This window comes from Tenebrio molitor, chromosome 1, assembly GCF_963966145.1.
Source record: "Tenebrio molitor chromosome 1, icTenMoli1.1, whole genome shotgun sequence".
Taxonomy (NCBI): domain Eukaryota; kingdom Metazoa; phylum Arthropoda; class Insecta; order Coleoptera; family Tenebrionidae; genus Tenebrio; species Tenebrio molitor.
Window position 1 is genome coordinate 5,995,955 of NC_091046.1, and position 19,264 is coordinate 6,015,218.

Here is a 19,264-nt window from a genome sequence, read left to right on the forward strand (position 1 = left end):
GAATTGAATAGTAGGCTGGGTTATTTGTTTAATTAACTTGTCATCGCATTTGAAGATTTGACGTTTGTTCGAAAATTTGATATAAACAGAAGTTGTAGTACCTACCTAGCTTATCTGTTTATTTTCCAGATTATTGATCTACCAACTTGCTTTATTGAATTGGCTTTCATTTATCAATAACTTATTTCACTTTTGACACGTTTGATATTTGTATTTTGGTACAGTTTTACCATAAACATTTCATGATTCACTTTCTTACCTTAGCGAGAAAGTTGAATTTTCTCACCTCAAATGAGGTATCCACAGCCTACATTTCTAACCGGTAGGGAAAAAAATAAATTCCACCTCTACAGTAGATTAATCGTAACTCGGACATTAACTCGTCGTGCACCAAAATTCTTAATTCTTCCAACACTGTCAATTTCCTTTCTTTTTTCTTTGCCGAAAACATCCTGACACTTGCATTTATCTAGACCTGCTCTAACCTCGGAACAATGTTCCTTTTTGTACATTTTTTAGTCCATTCCAAAGTACCATATAATAAAAAAAAAATTGATCAGAATTACCCATGAAAAACAAAACTCAGCGTCATATGTAAATACCTGTTATTAAAGAACTGGTTCAAGCATACTTTTTCTATGATCTGAAGTAAAAACCGTCTTCTGAAAATTGTAAAATATACGATGGTACTGTTTGCTTTATAAAATATTAAATGGCATTGGGGGCACTTTTCCAGATTCCGCATAATAATGCGGAAATATTTGTATTGTAAAACAAAAATGTTATGGACACTAACAGACAAAAAAAATTGTCGCCAAAATGTCTGTCATTATTTTTATTATGTAAAACATGCTTGCGAGCCTTCACAATTATATGTCATAATATGTTAAATAACTTTAAAATGCCACGTCATTTGACAGACATTGGTTAACCTCAAAGTTAGAAGTATGATTTACATTAATGAAACATTAAATAAAATGGCAGTGCCGTCAAATGAGTGACGACAATTTTTTTGTCCGTCAGTGTACTTAAGTTGATTAATTATATTTAGACAAATGACAGTAGTAATGACATTTCAAATAAGATTTTAAGACACAGACTTTTGTCTTTCATGGGTAACTTTGATGATATTTTTTTTTATCATATTGTATTACAAAGTGTCTGTCTATAAAAGAACTTATGTCAAGAGTCTTGTGGAATTCGAATGTATTTTTTTGTACTCATAGCCTTGAAAGCAACGCTTCCAACATTCAACGCTCGCTCCGAAACGAGTGCTTCCCGGTCGACTCGAATGTAAAAATTGCAAAAAACACTGGCCCTTTGAGGCATTCAAAAAAAAATCTGTCTTGATAATAATAAAATTTAGGTCATAAAATACAACTTCCCTGGGTTTTCCTCCATTAAAAAAGTACGGTAAGATTTATAATCGTTGAAAATTGTTCCTACAAAATTCACAAATTATTGCAAAAATTGAAATATCAAGTGAAGCAATTGTTTCCAACAACCAAAGATCACTGCCTACTTGGTTTTATGTTCGTTTATGTTTAATGTATTAAAACAAAAAAATTTAATTTAATTTTCGTACAAAAAATATTGTACGAACCACTTGCGTGCAGACATCTTCCGTTCATTCGCGCTTTAATTAAAGGCACTCCCTCCTTCGTCGCTCGTGCTTTAAAAAATGCGCTCATACGGGAACATCGTCTTCCCGCACTTGGTTCGTAAATAACTATATTTTTGCCGCTTCGTAACAAATTGCGGTACCCGTAGAGGTGGTACCAAATAACAAAACAGGGGTTACGTAAAGCCTTTAATGATTGGTTTTTACTAGTTTTTAGTAAAGATTGTTGTAAGATGAAAAAGAATTAGAATATAGAAAAACTGAAGAAAATCACAAACAGAACAACTAAGATGTCGAACAACTGAGTAACTAACACTAACTAAATGCTAAGATTTAATAATTTGACATTTGACTGTTGACATCTGATTTGACAATTGACAGCCTCCACGGTTCGACTTGAATGATTAAATAAAATCGGGGCCGAATTATGAGGTTTCTATTTTCTTTAATTTTCCATTTTATACTCTTGCCGAGTGAAAATCGTAAAATTTTTGACACCGCAGTTTTTTCGGCGCTGTTTTTCTTAATAAATCTCACGTCATTAGAACACGCACATCTTCCTTTCAAGAAATTTTAATAACATCCAAAGTATAACTCCTACTCGACATTTGATCAAAACATTTAGTTATCGACGTTGCGCAATTCCAAACAATTATTATTTAATTATTTCGTAATTTGGAGTAAGCAATTTCTCGAGATCGTAATCTCGTTGCCCTTCAAACCATTCATCGATGATTATTTCGATCGATTTGCGAATCTAATTTTAACAAGACTATTAAAACGAAAACGCACACAAAAGTTTCGCTTTTATTTAAACTGGCACAAGTCCAGTGAGATTCAATCAAGCCGCTAGAGGTAACTCTTCACGTGTAAGTACCTACAGCTGAAATGTATCTCGTTGCGACAATAATAACTCGAAGATGGAGTGGATTGTCAGTTGTCAGTGTCATTTTTAAGACGGTGCATCGATGCACTATTGACGTTTGAATTTTCGCCTAGATTTGCAAGGGGACAAGAGACCGGCTCGAATCAGGACTCGCTGAAGGCGCTCTACAAACAGCTGACGGTGAAACAGGAAGAAATCGAAGGACTGAAAGACAAACTAGACCAGATGAAGTCTCTGCCGCAAGAAATCGCGTATTTGCACGCCGCACTGCAGGTAAACCGGTGGCATGTCGCGGTCGCCGCGGTAAACACGTCTCGGTTGCAGGAGGAACGATTTCGAACGGAAAGGCTTGAAGAGCAGATCAACGACCTGACCGAACTGCACCAGAACGAAGTGGAGAATCTGAAACAGGCGATGGCCGACATGGAAGAGAAAGTGCAATATCAAAGCGAAGAACGACTCAGGGACATACACGAAATATTAGAGCAATGTCAGACTAAAGTAATTGTTGGTTGTCGAAGTCTCCAACGGAATTGAGAGTGTGGTGTTGTCTTGCAGATACAGAAGATGGAGCACCAAGCTGCCCAACAACAACAGTACGTCACGCTCGAGGGATTGGACAATTCGAACGCCAGAGCCCTCGTTGTCAAACTGATAAACATTCTGCTCACGGTCCTGCAGGTCGTCCTGCTTCTGGTGGCCACAGGGGCCGGTATCATAATGCCGTTTCTCAGAACCAGGTAACGAACACTCTCTTGTCTCTCACAATTTATGTGTTATCTTTCCTCCGTCACGAGTTGTCAACGTCAGTCTTGGTTTACATCTTTTTTTTATTATTCTATTTTTAATGTCGTCGGTTTCTTATGCACATTATTATTTTCTATTATTTTTCATGTTAGGAATTATGATAGAACTGTAACTGTAACTGAAATCGTGGATGGATCTTCAGAAAAATACTCAATAAGTGCCGCAAGATCTTCCATTTTTACAAGGACAGTGTCCAAAACGTGACCGATAGGTAAAAGGGATTTGTTTTTATTTTTATATGTAAATTTGTCATGTTTAGGTAATATAAATATAATAATACTGTGATAAATCCAGACTGACTTGTTTTTGCTTTGTTCTTGTCTGTCGTGGTGTTTCGCCGCCGAGTCGACTTGTCAAATTTTGGGACAGAAAAAAAACTACTACTCTAAACGTCTAATAAAAATTACAGTGGGTTCAGTGTTGATGCGTTAAAGTAAATTTGGAATGGTGGTAGTGTTGATGAAAAATTCCCAACATTTAGCAAGCGTTTCAGCGTGCCGTCATCTAATTCCGTTTAACTGTATTTACCAAGGTTTGCGCTAATTTAAATATTAAATTGAAGGAGGCAGGGTATAACTACTAAAAATAGTTCAGTAAATTGAATATTCAAAAGAAAAGGAAATCGATAAAAAAAAAAGATTATTCGAAAGGAAACAGAAAGAGTGTTGTAGGTGGAATAGAATTGAAATTTTATTAAACTGTAATCACTAAAATTTAATGAATATAGCCTGTCTTACATCGCATTGGGTTTTAATGGACCGTAACACAAAATGGTGAAATAGTGGTGTACGAGGGTGGTTCAACATTTATTGTTTTTGACATAGAAACAAAAGATTGGGACAATTTAAATGATTTAATATCTCGGTTATTTGCCAACGGATTTTTATGAAATTATGTAATTACCTCAAGCTAAAAAATGTAATTTTAACACATGTTAACTTTATTGAAAATTAAGCGCAATTATTATTATATTGTTAAATATTAAAAAAACAGGTGTCCACACAAACAACTGACTAAATCACTCGTCTGATCCAACGAAAAGATTAGATTTTGTTGTAAAACCTTTTGAAACAATTGATGAAACGTTGCCAAGCAACATTTTGTACACCCCTTAAAATCTGTCAAAAGTGGGCGCGCTTTATTAGAAAAATAAACTTGTATAAATTTATTGAAAATACTTTAAAAATAGACAACAATGGCAGAAATTTGAATATTGTTGAAAAAGGAAACAATTTTTGCAATAATATGAATATGACAACAATAAACGTCAAATGTCACCTGCGTTTGTGCGAAGAAGGGTGACCAAAATTCGACGACTGCGCATTTGTTTCATACGCGTCTACGTTTTTGTATCTCCAGCCACGTTTAACACAGTTTTTTTTTTCTTGCAAACCAGACGTCTTTCAAGGACGAGTTTCTCCTTACAACATTTTTTATTGACGATCAATTTTTTTATATGAATCTTAAGTGATTTAACATTTTAAAAAGGCATGTAAAAATCACGTTGTCAAATAATCGAGATGTTAGACTCGAAAGTCTTAGGTGGGACACTCTGTACAGTGTAATTTAAGATATTCCTGAACTGTCAAAAATTTTGGGCTCTACTAACCTACAGTCGCGAGCATTAAATCTTGGTCGTCACGTTCATTTTGCAATTTCCCGCTACTGTCACAAATTAAAAATTTTGCCTGCTTAATTAGGGCCAATGTCAATAAAACGTCAATCAAGAAAAGTTTGTCAAAGTTTTATTCTAAACATTCAAAATTATGGCCCCAATATCGTATTTTAACACAGTAAAAATTATTCGGCTGTAGAGACGGATGTGTCAGAAGCTAGGATGACAACCCAGTTGGGATTTCCAACAAGTTGACAAGATCTTGACAAGACAAGACAAATGAATTTATTAGAGGTTATGCCCGTTTCATATTACAGCATTTTCCGTTGCGTTAAAGAATGACCTTGACGACCAAAATTTATTGCTCGCGACAGTACTTGGTTTGTATTAATTTGGTCGCGAGCGTTTACTTACGTAAAATTCAGTAATAAAATAAATATAGGTTATGTTTTGGTTTTAAACATTTTTAAAGTGAAATGCAACAACGAAAAAATAAAAATACTTCAGAGCAAATGTGTAATATCTTTCAATTTTTATACTTACCTTTTATTGTTCCGCATAACGATTTGCTGTGACCCTCTTTTCTGGAGTTAATCAAACCAGTTTAATTTGTTTTGAAAATTTCACCTACCAAATGTGAACAAATTATGAAATAAATCATGGACACCAACTGAGTAATTTACTATGATAACTAAGATCGACAAACAAAAAGATAAGAGACGACTGTGGAAAACAAAACTTCTGCAAACGTATAGCGTAGCTTCAATCATACTAACATCCATAATGAAGAGAGGTTTTGCCGAAACTTCCACCAGTTATGTACCTATGTATGGAAAATGGGATTCTGTCGTGAATAATTTGTGTTATCGACTGAAAAACGTTTTTAAATTAAAATTTACATACATGTCAAAATTGACGCGTGACAGTTTATTAAGTTACGCCGCACGTTTTCATATTTTTTTTCCCGTAGCCGCCTTTTATCTCTTTTTTTTTATTGATCATGTGTAATTTTGTTTTTAAGGGTCTAGATGTTTTTTGAATTCACTTTGAGACACGATTTCGAATTTCAACAACAACAAATAAACTTGACTCAGGATCGCAAAGCACGCACAAACTGTTCTCCATTTAAAACTTCTTTATTCGGTCTGATCTCGTGTTTTTGTCTGATCCCACCTTTCTTTCTCGTGAATCACCCTTGTATACTTTAATACAAAAAAAAAAAAATCGATTTCATTACTTTTTTATAATTCTGCATTTTACAGTCAATTTTTTTTTCAACGAATTGGATATTCAAAAGATTTTTTTCTAAAGAAAAGCTCTTTGTCTGGAATGTTGCTTATTATTGGTATCGCAACAATCAGTTTAAAATATCTGTGGAATTGTGAGATTTACTCAGTAACCTTTACTTAAGTCTTGGAGACTTAACGGGTTTGTAAACTGCCGCAAAGTCAGTCATGTTATATATTTTTGAGATTTACACTACTGTTGCTTTTTTAAGTAATATTATTTACTGAACTGGAGAAATGTTGTTAGAACAGAAACATATAGAAAATAAATCTGGATCAGATTCGTTGTAGTCACCAATAAATATTGTAACTTTAATTTTGTATTTAATTTAACTTATACATGCAGTCAGGACCGGCTCCAGGAACCAACGAGACAAACGTACGTACACAAGTACACCCCATACACTTTAAAATCTTGAAAGATCTGTTCGAAAACTTGTCAAAATCATTGAACACTTTCGCTCCCGACTAAACGAAGGGGCACCTATTTTCACTTACCGTTCGTGATTGGAGCCGGCTCTGTACGCAGCCTAGCAAAAACCCCCGCATCAGACGAGATATTAACATTAACCTATGAAGGGTGGCCCCGCAAATTAACCCCGCACCCCTGTCTAACCACGAACCCCCGTGAGAGCACGTTTGGCATCATTATTGTTTGTTTGCAGGGTGAGAATTCTTACGACGGTGTTCATAGTCTTAGCAACAGTTTTTATCTTAAGACAATGGCCAGAAGTACAAGACATCGGTTCGCACGTGATGAAGCGTCTCAAAGATATGTTAGATCCCGTCAAATAGCATTTACCCTACCCCTTTAGCGAATAAACTCTCTAGTTTGCAAATATGACATTTGATGAACGTCGACGGTCGAGTGCAGAGGAAAGGGTGTGGCGAAAATGGAAAATGCGAACGCGGCGACATTGTGATAGGAAAGTAACGTTCGAATTGAGGGCGTTGGCGTTTTCCCGGGGGGCCACGCTCCTTCAGTCGCGACGTTCACAAATCAAAATATTCTGCAAACAATGCTTGACTGAACAGTCAGTGGATTGTGATTTTAGTTCAATTCTGTAGGCGTTAAGTGATCACCGTCATTTGCGTTTCTCAACTAGCATTTTTATTTGCAGTCACGACGAAATACGTATTTTTTAAACGTTCTGTTATTACTGACGATGTGTAAAAATGTTAGCGATGCGAATATGTAAATGAGTGCAAATGTTCGTCCAGTTTAGAGATTAGGAAGTCTTCTTTTACAGATTGTTGTTCTTTCACATACTTTCCCGACAGCCCTGTATTCTTATTTATTCAACATATCTAGTGGCTTCACTATATTTATAAATTATTTAATAAGATAGGTCCTCTTTATATTTTTGTCATTTTAAATAAAGGTTTATTTTTTCTGTTTTAGTTGTTTTTGTTTCCGCTTTTCTTTTCGTTTCTTAACAGCAACACGACCTCGACTAGTTTTTCGTCTATTCGAGCTCGATCCGCGTCAAATCAAACTAACAAGTCCACACTAATATTGTTAAAGATTTCGCCAAGGTTGTACTTGATCGACAAAGTGATAAATTATTCAGAGTCAATAGAAATAGCGTAATTGTGATGTGCTTTATCGTTTACGAGGGTAGGCGCATTTTGCTAGAATCTCCATCCACCTACGTCATTTAAGGTTTTATGGGGTGTCTTTTAATATTTTAATAATGTCAGCCTCCATGAAATCTAATTTCCGATTGTTGTGAGTATACTATTTTGACCACGACGTTTAGTTGTATCAGGTTTAATTGATGGGGCCAAATTTGAGAATTCTCGATGATTTAATAATCGAAGGGCGCTTCTTCGCGCCAACGAACGCGTAACGTAACACCAACAGCTTTGGTCAACTTTTATCTCTTAATCTTTTCCGAAGACCGAAAGTCATTGATTGGTAGCAACGGAAGTGCCCTTTTGTACACTGCTCAAATCGCAACAATTCTTTAGTACATCTTGATTGACGCATTTTATAAGTAAACCACGCATTGAATCAAACCATCCAAGTGTGTACTCCATGACTTAGCAATGTTAGAGTTTTTATAAGCCTTTTTAAAGTGCAACTGTTGCTAATGTTTCATTGATAGGACATTTATAAAAATGATATTGTCGCACCGGAAGTGGCAGCTGCCCGTGGTGCGTATCGTTGAATTTTAAAAACGTTGAGGTAATGCGTTAGCATTTTTAGCGCAATTTTTTTCCAGTTTTCAACAAAACGCAATAATGTAACTGTAATACAATTTTGGATAGACTGTTAGTGTAATTTCGGTTTTTTTTACCCGAAACGGATCAAAAGCAGTAGCAGACACTCCAACACTTCCAAGTTTTCCTGTAGATGTTAAAGTAATTCTCAATTAATAACTACCTGCAAATTAAACATTTTTGATCCGTATTATACAACTTGTCTAATGAAGAATAATTAAACTTTTTAGTTATAAATAGATGAAACCATAATTTTAAAGTACCTGATGTCAACGATACTAGCTTGACAGGATAACTTATATGAAGAAACTTCATTTTTACAATCCGTACTCATGTATTTAGTATCAACAGTAAAACAAAATTAACTAGTTTTTTTTAACTTCATTGCGAGAAAGATTTCGTTGACATCCAGTATAGTAGTTTAATTTATTTATAGGCGACATATTTAATATAGAAACTGTACATAATTGTAGATATTTTAAACATTATTTATGTAAATTAATTAAAATAAATTCTATGTGTTATTTATGTGTGTTTTATTGAATGGACTGGTTATTTACAACTTTATGCAACCAGTAATACACGGTATATACATACAAGGGCATGAAAAAACAAGAATTTTAGATTGATTTCAACGATATTGCATTGTAGCCAACGCCTTTTTCAAGTCTGCAAATTTCTTTTGTGGTTAGAATTTCACCCGATGTAAGTAACGAAGTCAAAGGTAAAGCAGACGAGAGAAAAATATCTCGTTGCGGATACAATAGATCCACCACGCCCCCAGGTAAAACCGTTCAACCCGTTTCAGGTTATCGTTGAAAAGGTGAGAGTCAAAAACTTTTTTACTTCACGACGAAAATTAACTGGTCTTGTAATAATTAACATAGGAATCCGTAATATTATTTTACCAGCGCTGAGCGCAGGAGACAAAAATGAATACGAGAATAAAGAAAGGATTCTGAAACGAGAGTGCCAAAATAACAAGTTCTTTAATTTGCTCCATATTTGTCCAGCAAAAATGTACACTACAATGGGTAGTTAATTGTTAGAGTTTTTTTTTTAATCCTTTTCCTGATTAATTCTATGTAACATTGTTGTCGGCAGGACGGTAGTAGCTGAGTAATACAATCTTAAATTTGACTTGGAGAGTGTGTATTCCCTTTTTTCCCTATTTTTGAATCCAACTCGTGACTCGTCCTCTACATTTTAACCCGGATTCGGTTTGGATCGCAGCAAAAAATGTTTTTTTCGAAAACTGATAAAAAATGTTGACATTTACATGACCTAAATAGGTTGTCAAAGTGACTGTTTTTGGTTCACTGGATGTAAAAGTCTTTTACAATCTACCTAGAACAAAAAAGACTTTTACGTTCAGCAACTTTTTAATTAAAGAAGAGGTCACAATTTTAGGAAATCTTTATTATGCAATATTATTTATTTTGAGCAATTTTTTATTGAAAACTTGTACAGTGTGGAATAAAATGATTTACATCTAGTTACCTTTGCATTACCCATGTAAAAATACGAAATGCCGCTCTACAAAAAAAGGAAGCCTAACCTCAAAATATATATCCAAATTCCAAAGGTGATTTATTGCGAAGGGATGATATGAATGCAAAGTTGAGATTGAAATTAAAAAGGAGGTAACAAAAGCAAGTCACAGCAAGTGTTGAAAGTGGCCACCAACGTTTGTTAATTCAATTTAGTATATTGTAACAATTGTCACGAGTCATGACATTTATTGACAGAACTAATAGTTCGGCACTTCGAAAAAAAAGTAGAACGGTATAGGAAAATTTACATGTGCAAAAATTCCAAAGGTAACTAGATGTTGTAGTGACCCAGTTTAAAATTAAAATTTAAATTTCCGGTACCGCCACAACAGCGCGCCAAATGTGAAGGTACTAGCGGCTAGACTAGGCACTACGAGCGGAAATATAGCGGGGATGAAACGGGCTCGCGCGGGTGGTTGACGGGGGTAGGTCACTTTTGTTTAGTTTTTCGAAACGAACACACCTTGCGAAGAGCGATCCAAGTTTCTCAAATTTGTAAGTTAAACCTGAACAATTACACTACCGTTCCGAGTAGATATTTTGTGTCCCCGTGAGAAATTCAACGTTTTTAATTCACCTGGGTAATTTATCCCACTTTCGTTGCCTTTTTTTTGTGTTTTGTTTTTGGGGCCAGGACCACGTGGTAAGGGTATGTTGTAGATTTTATTTTGTTGCATGCTGTTGCTTTAAGAAGCGCCCATTCGTTAATTTTAAGCGTTATCTTTCTTCCGGAAGGTTCATTTTTTTAACAATCTGGTAATTTCGCAAATTCGGAACCGTCGTCCGAACCGCGTGCGTCCATTGTTTTTTTTTTCTTCACTAACATTTTCTAACGGCACTCGACCCGCCATTTTCTTTTTGTTTAACATTACCAGCGATTATTGTATTCGTGATTTATGTTGTTTACTGATATTTGTGCCATTTAAAGTGGTTCTATTTTATCGTTATTTAATTTCACGTTTTGTTCTCTTTTTTATTTCCTCATTGTTTAATGTTGCGGTTTGTTTTTGCTTATGTTATCCTTGTTTAATGTTGCGTTTTGTTTTGTGTATTTGATCATTGTTTAATGTTGCGCTTTGTTGTGTTGAATTTTCGCATCGTTTAATGTTACGCGTTGTTCGATAGAATTAAACCCGGGTTATTCCTTCGTGCTGTTGCTAGATTTCGGAAAAGTTAAAGTAAAATGTTGTAAGTGCGCCCCAGTGGGAGCTAGGTGACAATCAGGAAGTCGTGGGGTTGTTTAGTAAATTTCTGTGGAAGCTACGGTTATTTAGAGCCGTTAGCGGGGACGGACCTTAGTCTTTGCGGGAGCGGCGTCGGGATGTTTTCGTGAAGCTTCCGTCGACGGTTATAGAGACTTTGGGGTTTTGTCCGGAAACGGTTGGTTGGGGACGGCGGACCTAGGTCTTTGCGGCTGCGGTCTAGGAATGCTACTCGTACGACCCCGAAACGCTCTGTCACTCTTGCTGGGTCGGTGAAATAGTCTGACGTTCATTAATACCCCGAATATCTATAAACGTCGCTTGATTTCAAGATGATTCAGATTATTCTTCTGAGTCCCCTCGCAGCCGAAAGTTTGTTACCTCCAGCTCTAAGCTCCCGTTGGCGTACCTTGACCGCGTAGTTCCAAATTAAACATTGTTCGTCATTAATCGAATTGTAAAATATGAGTAATACCTGGGATACGGTTTTTGAAGAGGGTTTTTCATCCGTCCCTGTCTGTAATAACTGCCTTATAATTTGTTTACTTGTTTTGCAAGCTTTAAACTGTCATTTTGTCTGTCATGTGCCCGTTTTTCTGTTATTTTAAATATTGTTGCATTCATCTTGCCGTTTATCTTTGTGATGTACTCAACTAGTTAATTTCTTGTACTTCGTTAAACTTAATTTCTGTCATTTGTATTCGTTCCAATTTCTTTTTCATCAAAGTTATTACAGACATTTTTAATAAAAGGTATTTTGCGTCCCTCACATGTGTGTTTTTTTTTTTTTGCGGCACTCTTCCAACTGGAACCCTCACCGTTTGCATTCCGAACCTTTTCCGCCAAAAGAAAATCACAACGTAGGGCTCCTCCGATTCGATGACGATCACGACCACATTTGTTACCGTTTTGCGCAGGTTCAAATATTTGGCGGAAAAAGTAATGTATTCAAATCATTACAGAATTGGTGCCGTGACCAGGATGCAAATTGCGTGAGATCCTTGTGAAGAGAGCCGAGTTTACTTCTTTGTTTGTCTGTTTTGTGCCTGTCCATGTATTCACGCCGCGGGGAGCGGAGCCCCTTGTGTGTTTTTGTTGTAGGGGAGGACCACGATGGGAACCGGACGTAGACGCGGAAGAGGAAAGGTGCTTAGGCCCAGGGATAGGGCCCCAGACACCCCACGGAACCATGCACGACAGCGGGAGGAGGACACCACGATAGCGCTGTTACGCCAACAGCAAGAAATCATGGCTCAGATGGTGGACTTCTTCCTGGAGCGGCAACCTGTGGTACATCCTCCAAAAGGTCCACGAACGGAACTTGCCTCACCAAAACCGAACGTGGGAGGCACCACAGCGTCAGGACCGACACCACCAGCGCCACCACAAGGTTGGTTGGGTCTGCCGCCATCGGAGACACGGGAGGGGCGGTCAACCCATTCCCTGTGCCACCTCCAGGTCACTAGAGTGAGCTGTCCCCCCTAATTGGCCCGGCGATTGGAAAAGAAAAAGGTAACTATAACATTGCCAACCTAAAGTTGTGTCATAGAAGAACATGAGGCTGCGTTAAATGTTTTTTTTCATGTACCGCGGACACGGACCTCGGGGGCGTCATCAAGGATTGTTAGCCCCTGCAGCAGGCCAAAACGACACCGACACCAACGCGACTACCCACCACAACACGACAACCAGCCATAGCATCACTTTAACGTCCAAAAATTTGTAAACTGCGCCACCTTTTTAAAGCGTCTTCAGTCACTTCCACATTTTTCGTTCCGAAGAAGCTTGGGGGCGTGTGTAGTGACCCAGTTTAAAATTAAAATTTAAATTTCCGGTACCGCCACAACAGCGCGCCAAATGTGAAGGTACTAGCGGCTAGACTAGGCACTACGAGCGGAAATATAGCGGGGATGAAACGGGCTCGCGCGGGTGGTTGACGGGGGTAGGTCACTTTTGTTTAGTTTTTCGAAACGAACACACCTTGCGAAGAGCGATCCAAGTTTCTCAAATTTGTAAGTTAAACCTGAACAATTACACTACCGTTCCGAGTAGATATTTTGTGTCCCCGTGAGAAATTCAACGTTTTTAATTCACCTGGGTAATTTATCCCACTTTCGTTGCCTTTTTTTTGTGTTTTGTTTTTGGGGCCAGGACCACGTGGTAAGGGTATGTTGTAGATTTTATTTTGTTGCATGCTGTTGCTTTAAGAAGCGCCCATTCGTTAATTTTAAGCGTTATCTTTCTTCCGGAAGGTTCATTTTTTTAACAATCTGGTAATTTCGCAAATTCGGAACCGTCGTCCGAACCGCGTGCGTCCATTGTTTTTTTTTTCTTCACTAACATTTTCTAACGGCACTCGACCCGCCATTTTCTTTTTGTTTAACATTACCAGCGATTATTGTATTCGTGATTTATGTTGTTTACTGATATTTGTGCCATTTAAAGTGGTTCTATTTTATCGTTATTTAATTTCACGTTTTGTTCTCTTTTTTATTTCCTCATTGTTTAATGTTGCGGTTTGTTTTTGCTTATGTTATCCTTGTTTAATGTTGCGTTTTGTTTTGTGTATTTGATCATTGTTTAATGTTGCGCTTTGTTGTGTTGAATTTTCGCATCGTTTAATGTTACGCGTTGTTCGATAGAATTAAACCCGGGTTATTCCTTCGTGCTGTTGCTAGATTTCGGAAAAGTTAAAGTAAAATGTTGTAAGTGCGCCCCAGTGGGAGCTAGGTGACAATCAGGAAGTCGTGGGGTTGTTTAGTAAATTTCTGTGGAAGCTACGGTTATTTAGAGCCGTTAGCGGGGACGGACCTTAGTCTTTGCGGGAGCGGCGTCGGGATGTTTTCGTGAAGCTTCCGTCGACGGTTATAGAGACTTTGGGGTTTTGTCCGGAAACGGTTGGTTGGGGACGGCGGACCTAGGTCTTTGCGGCTGCGGTCTAGGAATGCTACTCGTACGACCCCGAAACGCTCTGTCACTCTTGCTGGGTCGGTGAAATAGTCTGACGTTCATTAATACCCCGAATATCTATAAACGTCGCTTGATTTCAAGATGATTCAGATTATTCTTCTGAGTCCCCTCGCAGCCGAAAGTTTGTTACCTCCAGCTCTAAGCTCCCGTTGGCGTACCTTGACCGCGTAGTTCCAAATTAAACATTGTTCGTCATTAATCGAATTGTAAAATATGAGTAATACCTGGGATACGGTTTTTGAAGAGGGTTTTTCATCCGTCCCTGTCTGTAATAACTGCCTTATAATTTGTTTACTTGTTTTGCAAGCTTTAAACTGTCATTTTGTCTGTCATGTGCCCGTTTTTCTGTTATTTTAAATATTGTTGCATTCATCTTGCCGTTTATCTTTGTGATGTACTCAACTAGTTAATTTCTTGTACTTCGTTAAACTTAATTTCTGTCATTTGTATTCGTTCCAATTTCTTTTTCATCAAAGTTATTACAGACATTTTTAATAAAAGGTATTTTGCGTCCCTCACATGTGTGTTTTTTTTTTTTTGCGGCACTCTTCCAACTGGAACCCTCACCGTTTGCATTCCGAACCTTTTCCGCCAAAAGAAAATCACAACGTAGGGCTCCTCCGATTCGATGACGATCACGACCACATTTGTTACCGTTTTGCGCAGGTTCAAATATTTGGCGGAAAAAGTAATGTATTCAAATCATTACAATGTAAATCATTTTATTCCACACTGTACCTAATACTTAGTACAATTCTTGAAACTGATACCGCTTGAAGCAGATTCATATTGTCTAGAAGACCACAAACTTCACTTCGTGCCGCTTCTAATAAAGAGCGATCAAATTAATTTGTAATCGAGTCATCCATGGATTTGAATCCGTATGTCTTTTCGATTGATATGCTCAGATCTAACCTGTGTTTTTTGTTCAAGAAACGACATACGATTTCGGATTCATGGATAACTTGATTACAAATTAATTTGAACGTTCGATACATCCATAGATAGATCATTTTCATCACTTTCGGAACTCATTTTCGTTTTTTCTTCTTTCTTTTATTAAACACCAGTAATTCTCACAAAATTGCAATCAAACCTTACAAAATTAGAATTATAACGTTTGTTTGACAGCTGCTGTCATAATAGTTGGTCAGGGTCAGAGCATACCAGATTTAATAAAACATGAAGATAATTGTAGACAAAATTTTCTTTGAGTTTCCGCTAATGTGGAAACGTTGTTTGATACTCGATTGCGAAATTCTTTTGCATTCTTGAAAGTTTTTTGCTCGCGATGCTCCCCCGCGTACTCCCCCTTTGTTTTTTTTAATTCTTTTTTTAACGCTTAATCAATTAATTTGAACTGAAAAGAATGTAGACTTGATCCGATTAGAGTGGTAATATAAGAGAAAGTAGGCTCGATCCTGGTTCCTAGGGGAGTTTTTAAGAGTTTTAAATTTGCATTGGCAGCCTGGTTCCCACAAACTTTGTGAAGTAAATGCAAACAAATCTAAATAGTTAACATAATATTTATCATTTATTTTTCACTCTAGAAACATCTTGATAATTAACAATTTTATTTAAACACAAATAGTGCAAATTTTGACAATAAAAGTGCAGCCAATTATCAATCGAAAAACGCCCCTAGGAACCAGGATGGAGCCAACTCCATTTAATATATAGAGCGATCAAATTAATTTGTAATCGAGTCATCCATGGATTTGAATCCGTATGCTTTTCCGACTGATACGTCGAGATTTAACCTGTTTCGCGCTGTGATTATTGGAGCGTGGAGTTCAAGTAACGACATACGATTTCAGATTCATGGATAACTCGATTACAAATTAATTTTATCGCTCTTTACTAATTGCAGATCCGATGGGTTCCCAGGAAATATAAAAAAATATACAGGGTGTCCCCAAAAAAGAAGACGAGTCCATAACTCCGTTATTTATCGGAAGATTTTAATTATCTGCACACCAAATTAAACGGTTGTTAATAGGCTACAAAATGGCTTAATAAATTCAAGTATAGCCCCATGGGTTTCAAGGGTAAACTGTCAAAATATTTTTTTTTCAAATGGGATTACATATTTTTTTTAGTAATTCTGATAGAGATTTTTATTCTGAAAACAACAATGTATCACAAGTGTACACTTAAATACCAAAAATTCACAAAAAAAATGTAAAAACCCTACTATCGTCTATGTTTCATTTTGCGCTAAACATTGGCGGCATATCTGCGCAATCCCAAATGTTATTATTTGTCATTTGTTTTTCTAGCTACCTTAATTTGGTTATTACATTGTAACGCAATGCATTTTGATAGCTTTTCGCTTGGTGCTCGTCATTTGTTTCAAAAGTTAGTGTTATTTTTTTTTGTGAAGTTATACTTGTGATACACTGTTGTTTTCAGAATTAAAATCTCTATCAGAATTGCTAAAAAAAGTATGTAATCCCATTTGAAAAAATTTTTTTTGACAGTTTAGTCTTGAAGCCCTTGGAGCTGTACGTGAATTTATTAAGCCGTTTTGTAGCCTATTAATAACCATTTAATTTGGTGTATAGATAATTAAAATCCTCCGATAAATAAGGGAGCTATGGACTCGTCTTTTTTTTGGGGACACTGTATATACAGTGTCGCAGAACTCGCGGATCAAATTGAAACTGTATATTCCTTGATGGTAATGAAGGTAAAAAACGTTTAGAAAAATATTCAGGGTGCAACAGCTTTTTAGTTATGAATTAATCAAATTGACCAATAGAGCTCGATCTAATTTTCCCTTTATGAGAAAATTGAGTACCTTCCCTCAATTGCCAAGCAACGTATAATTCGATGAATAATAAAATTATTTTCAATATTTATCTGGTCAACTTGTCGAAACAGACGTCAAAAGTGACAGCTACTTTTGAAATAACCAAAAATGGGATAATTTCGCCAAAGGCAGGCGAACAAATGTAACAAATGTATAGAATTTTCATCAGGGAACGCAAGAAGTTTGTTCTTCCGGCAATGAAAGAAATATGGTTTGTTGTGAGTGAAAATTTCCAGAGCAATTGTAACCTTGAGGGGTATGGGAAATTGACGGGAGGGATATGATGAATTGAACCTTTGTTGATGGAAGGTAAAATGGCGACGTAGCGTCAAGTGAGAAATACATATTACTACCTTAAAAATCTTAGTAAACAGTGAAATATGCAGGGCCTGTGAAGTGAATCGGAATCACAAGAAATTTATCCTGACTCCTGTGCATACACTCTGTATCTGCAACGAGTGCAACGTATTAGCGCAGCTACACGAGCGGGACTCATCATCGTCGAAATGAAAGAAAAGACTTTTAGGAACATTCTTGACATTGCAAAAAAAGCTGGAGTTACACGTAGGTTTTGAACAACAGATCAAGCATAGTGGCAGTTCTGAAAGAAAGAAGACAAAACTGGATTGAACTAACCTATTTATTTTAGCATCATTATTAGTAAAAATTTAAGATCAAATTTTATAACTAAACCATGTAGAATGCAACAAATGAAATAAGAAACATGCAAAATAAAAAGAATAATTTATAACAAGTGTTCAAAATTACCACCTTTCATCTGAAGGAATAGGCGAGCTCGTTTTATTAAATTTTCCCTTGCCAGTCTAAGCACATTAGGAATAACAGTATCCAGTGTTTCGTGAATTTGGTCATTTAGTTCTTCTAAAATATTGATAGGTTCGTGGTAAATATAGTTCTTCACATATACTTCTTCTACCGTCTTCATCAAAGTACTGAAGAATAGCATCTTCAGTCTCTGGCGTTCTAACTTCTCGCGGGGGACCACCAATTTCTTGTCAGGTAGGCACCAAAGACCCAGTGTCTCGAGCACGGTACACCAACCGTAGAAATACGAAGAAGAAGAAGAAGAACTTTATTATTATTGTCTCGATACAATATACTTTTTACAATATTTAGTTACCATTATTCATCTACAACTATGCTCTAAAATTGCATGTATCTGGATAATTGTCTTTTAAACTCACCTACATTGCCTAAAATTTTCAAATTCATCGGCAATTCATTGTATTCTTTCATTCCTTTGTAGAAAATTGAGTTCATTGTTCGGCTCAACATGACTTTAGTTATGTTTAAATCAAGCTTGTCTCTAGTTGAGTACCGATGAACTTGACAATTGAATTTAATAAGACATTTAAAATATGCCGGTAACATGTTATGTACCATCTTAAACATAAAAATCATTGACATATAATACAATCTTTGTTCCACTGACATCCACTGTAGAGTGCTGAGCATGAGTCGAATAGGTGTATATTTATTACATTTAAGTATTATTCTCATGCCTCTATTCTGTAATTTTTGTAATACACCAACTTTTGTTTTATCCATTAGATACAAAACAGAGGCACAAAAATCAAAGTGTGGTAAAATTATTGATTTATATATCACTAAACAAATATCTATATTTACAAAATTTGAGATTCTAGAGAAAAAATAAAGTTTTTTAGAAATTTTATCAACTATATATCTAAAATGACTATTAAACGATATCGTATTATCTATGACAAAACCCAGGTATTTGAATTCCTTAACAATTTCAATTTGTTGCTTATCAATAATAATATTAATTTGATTTATATTGATTTTTTTGTACCTGTTGTCTGTAGTTAAAATCATGGCTTTAGTTTTACTTACATTAAGTTTTAATTTATTAATTTCTAAGTATATTTTTACCTTTTCTAATATTTCGTTTATTCTTTTTATTCCCTGATCAATATTGTCACATATACACGCAATTAATGTATCATCTGCGAACAGATTTAGAAAATCACAAACTACATTTAAATGCATATCATTAATATATAATAGAAATAACAGCGGTCCCAAAACACTTCCTTGTGGAACACCAAGATTATTTGTTATGTTGGTTGACGTTGTCTCCCTTACTTTAACATTTTGTGTCCTACCACTAAGATATGACTTAAACCAACTCAACACACTACCCCCCAATCCTACGTCTTCTAATTTTTTTAGGAGTAAGTTTCTATCTATAGTTTCAAACGCTCGTTTTAGATCGAGAAACACAGCTATCACAATTTTATTGTCATC

At 36.2% G+C, this 19,264-nt stretch overlaps 1 protein-coding gene across 11 annotated transcripts in view; it reads left to right on the top strand.

The window, feature by feature from the left end:
* Positions 1-7,612, top strand: part of Dmtn (transmembrane and coiled-coil domain 2 protein Dmtn) — a 38,559-nt gene extending 30,947 nt beyond the window's left edge. For 10 of the 11 annotated variants that reach the window (XM_069062003.1, XM_069061996.1, XM_069062001.1 and 7 more), the window contains 4 exons: positions 2,621-2,780; positions 2,832-3,008; positions 3,066-3,247; positions 6,881-7,612. In XM_069062003.1, coding sequence (XP_068918104.1) covers positions 2,621-2,780; positions 2,832-3,008; positions 3,066-3,247; positions 6,881-7,010 — 649 coding nt within the window. In that variant the 3' untranslated portion in view covers positions 7,011-7,612. Of the gene's footprint in view, positions 1-2,620; positions 2,781-2,831; positions 3,009-3,065; positions 3,248-3,406; positions 3,526-6,880 lie in introns of all 11 variants that reach the window. The other variant, XM_069061998.1, reaches the window with a different exon arrangement.
* The last annotated feature ends 11,652 nt before the right edge of the window (positions 7,613-19,264 follow it).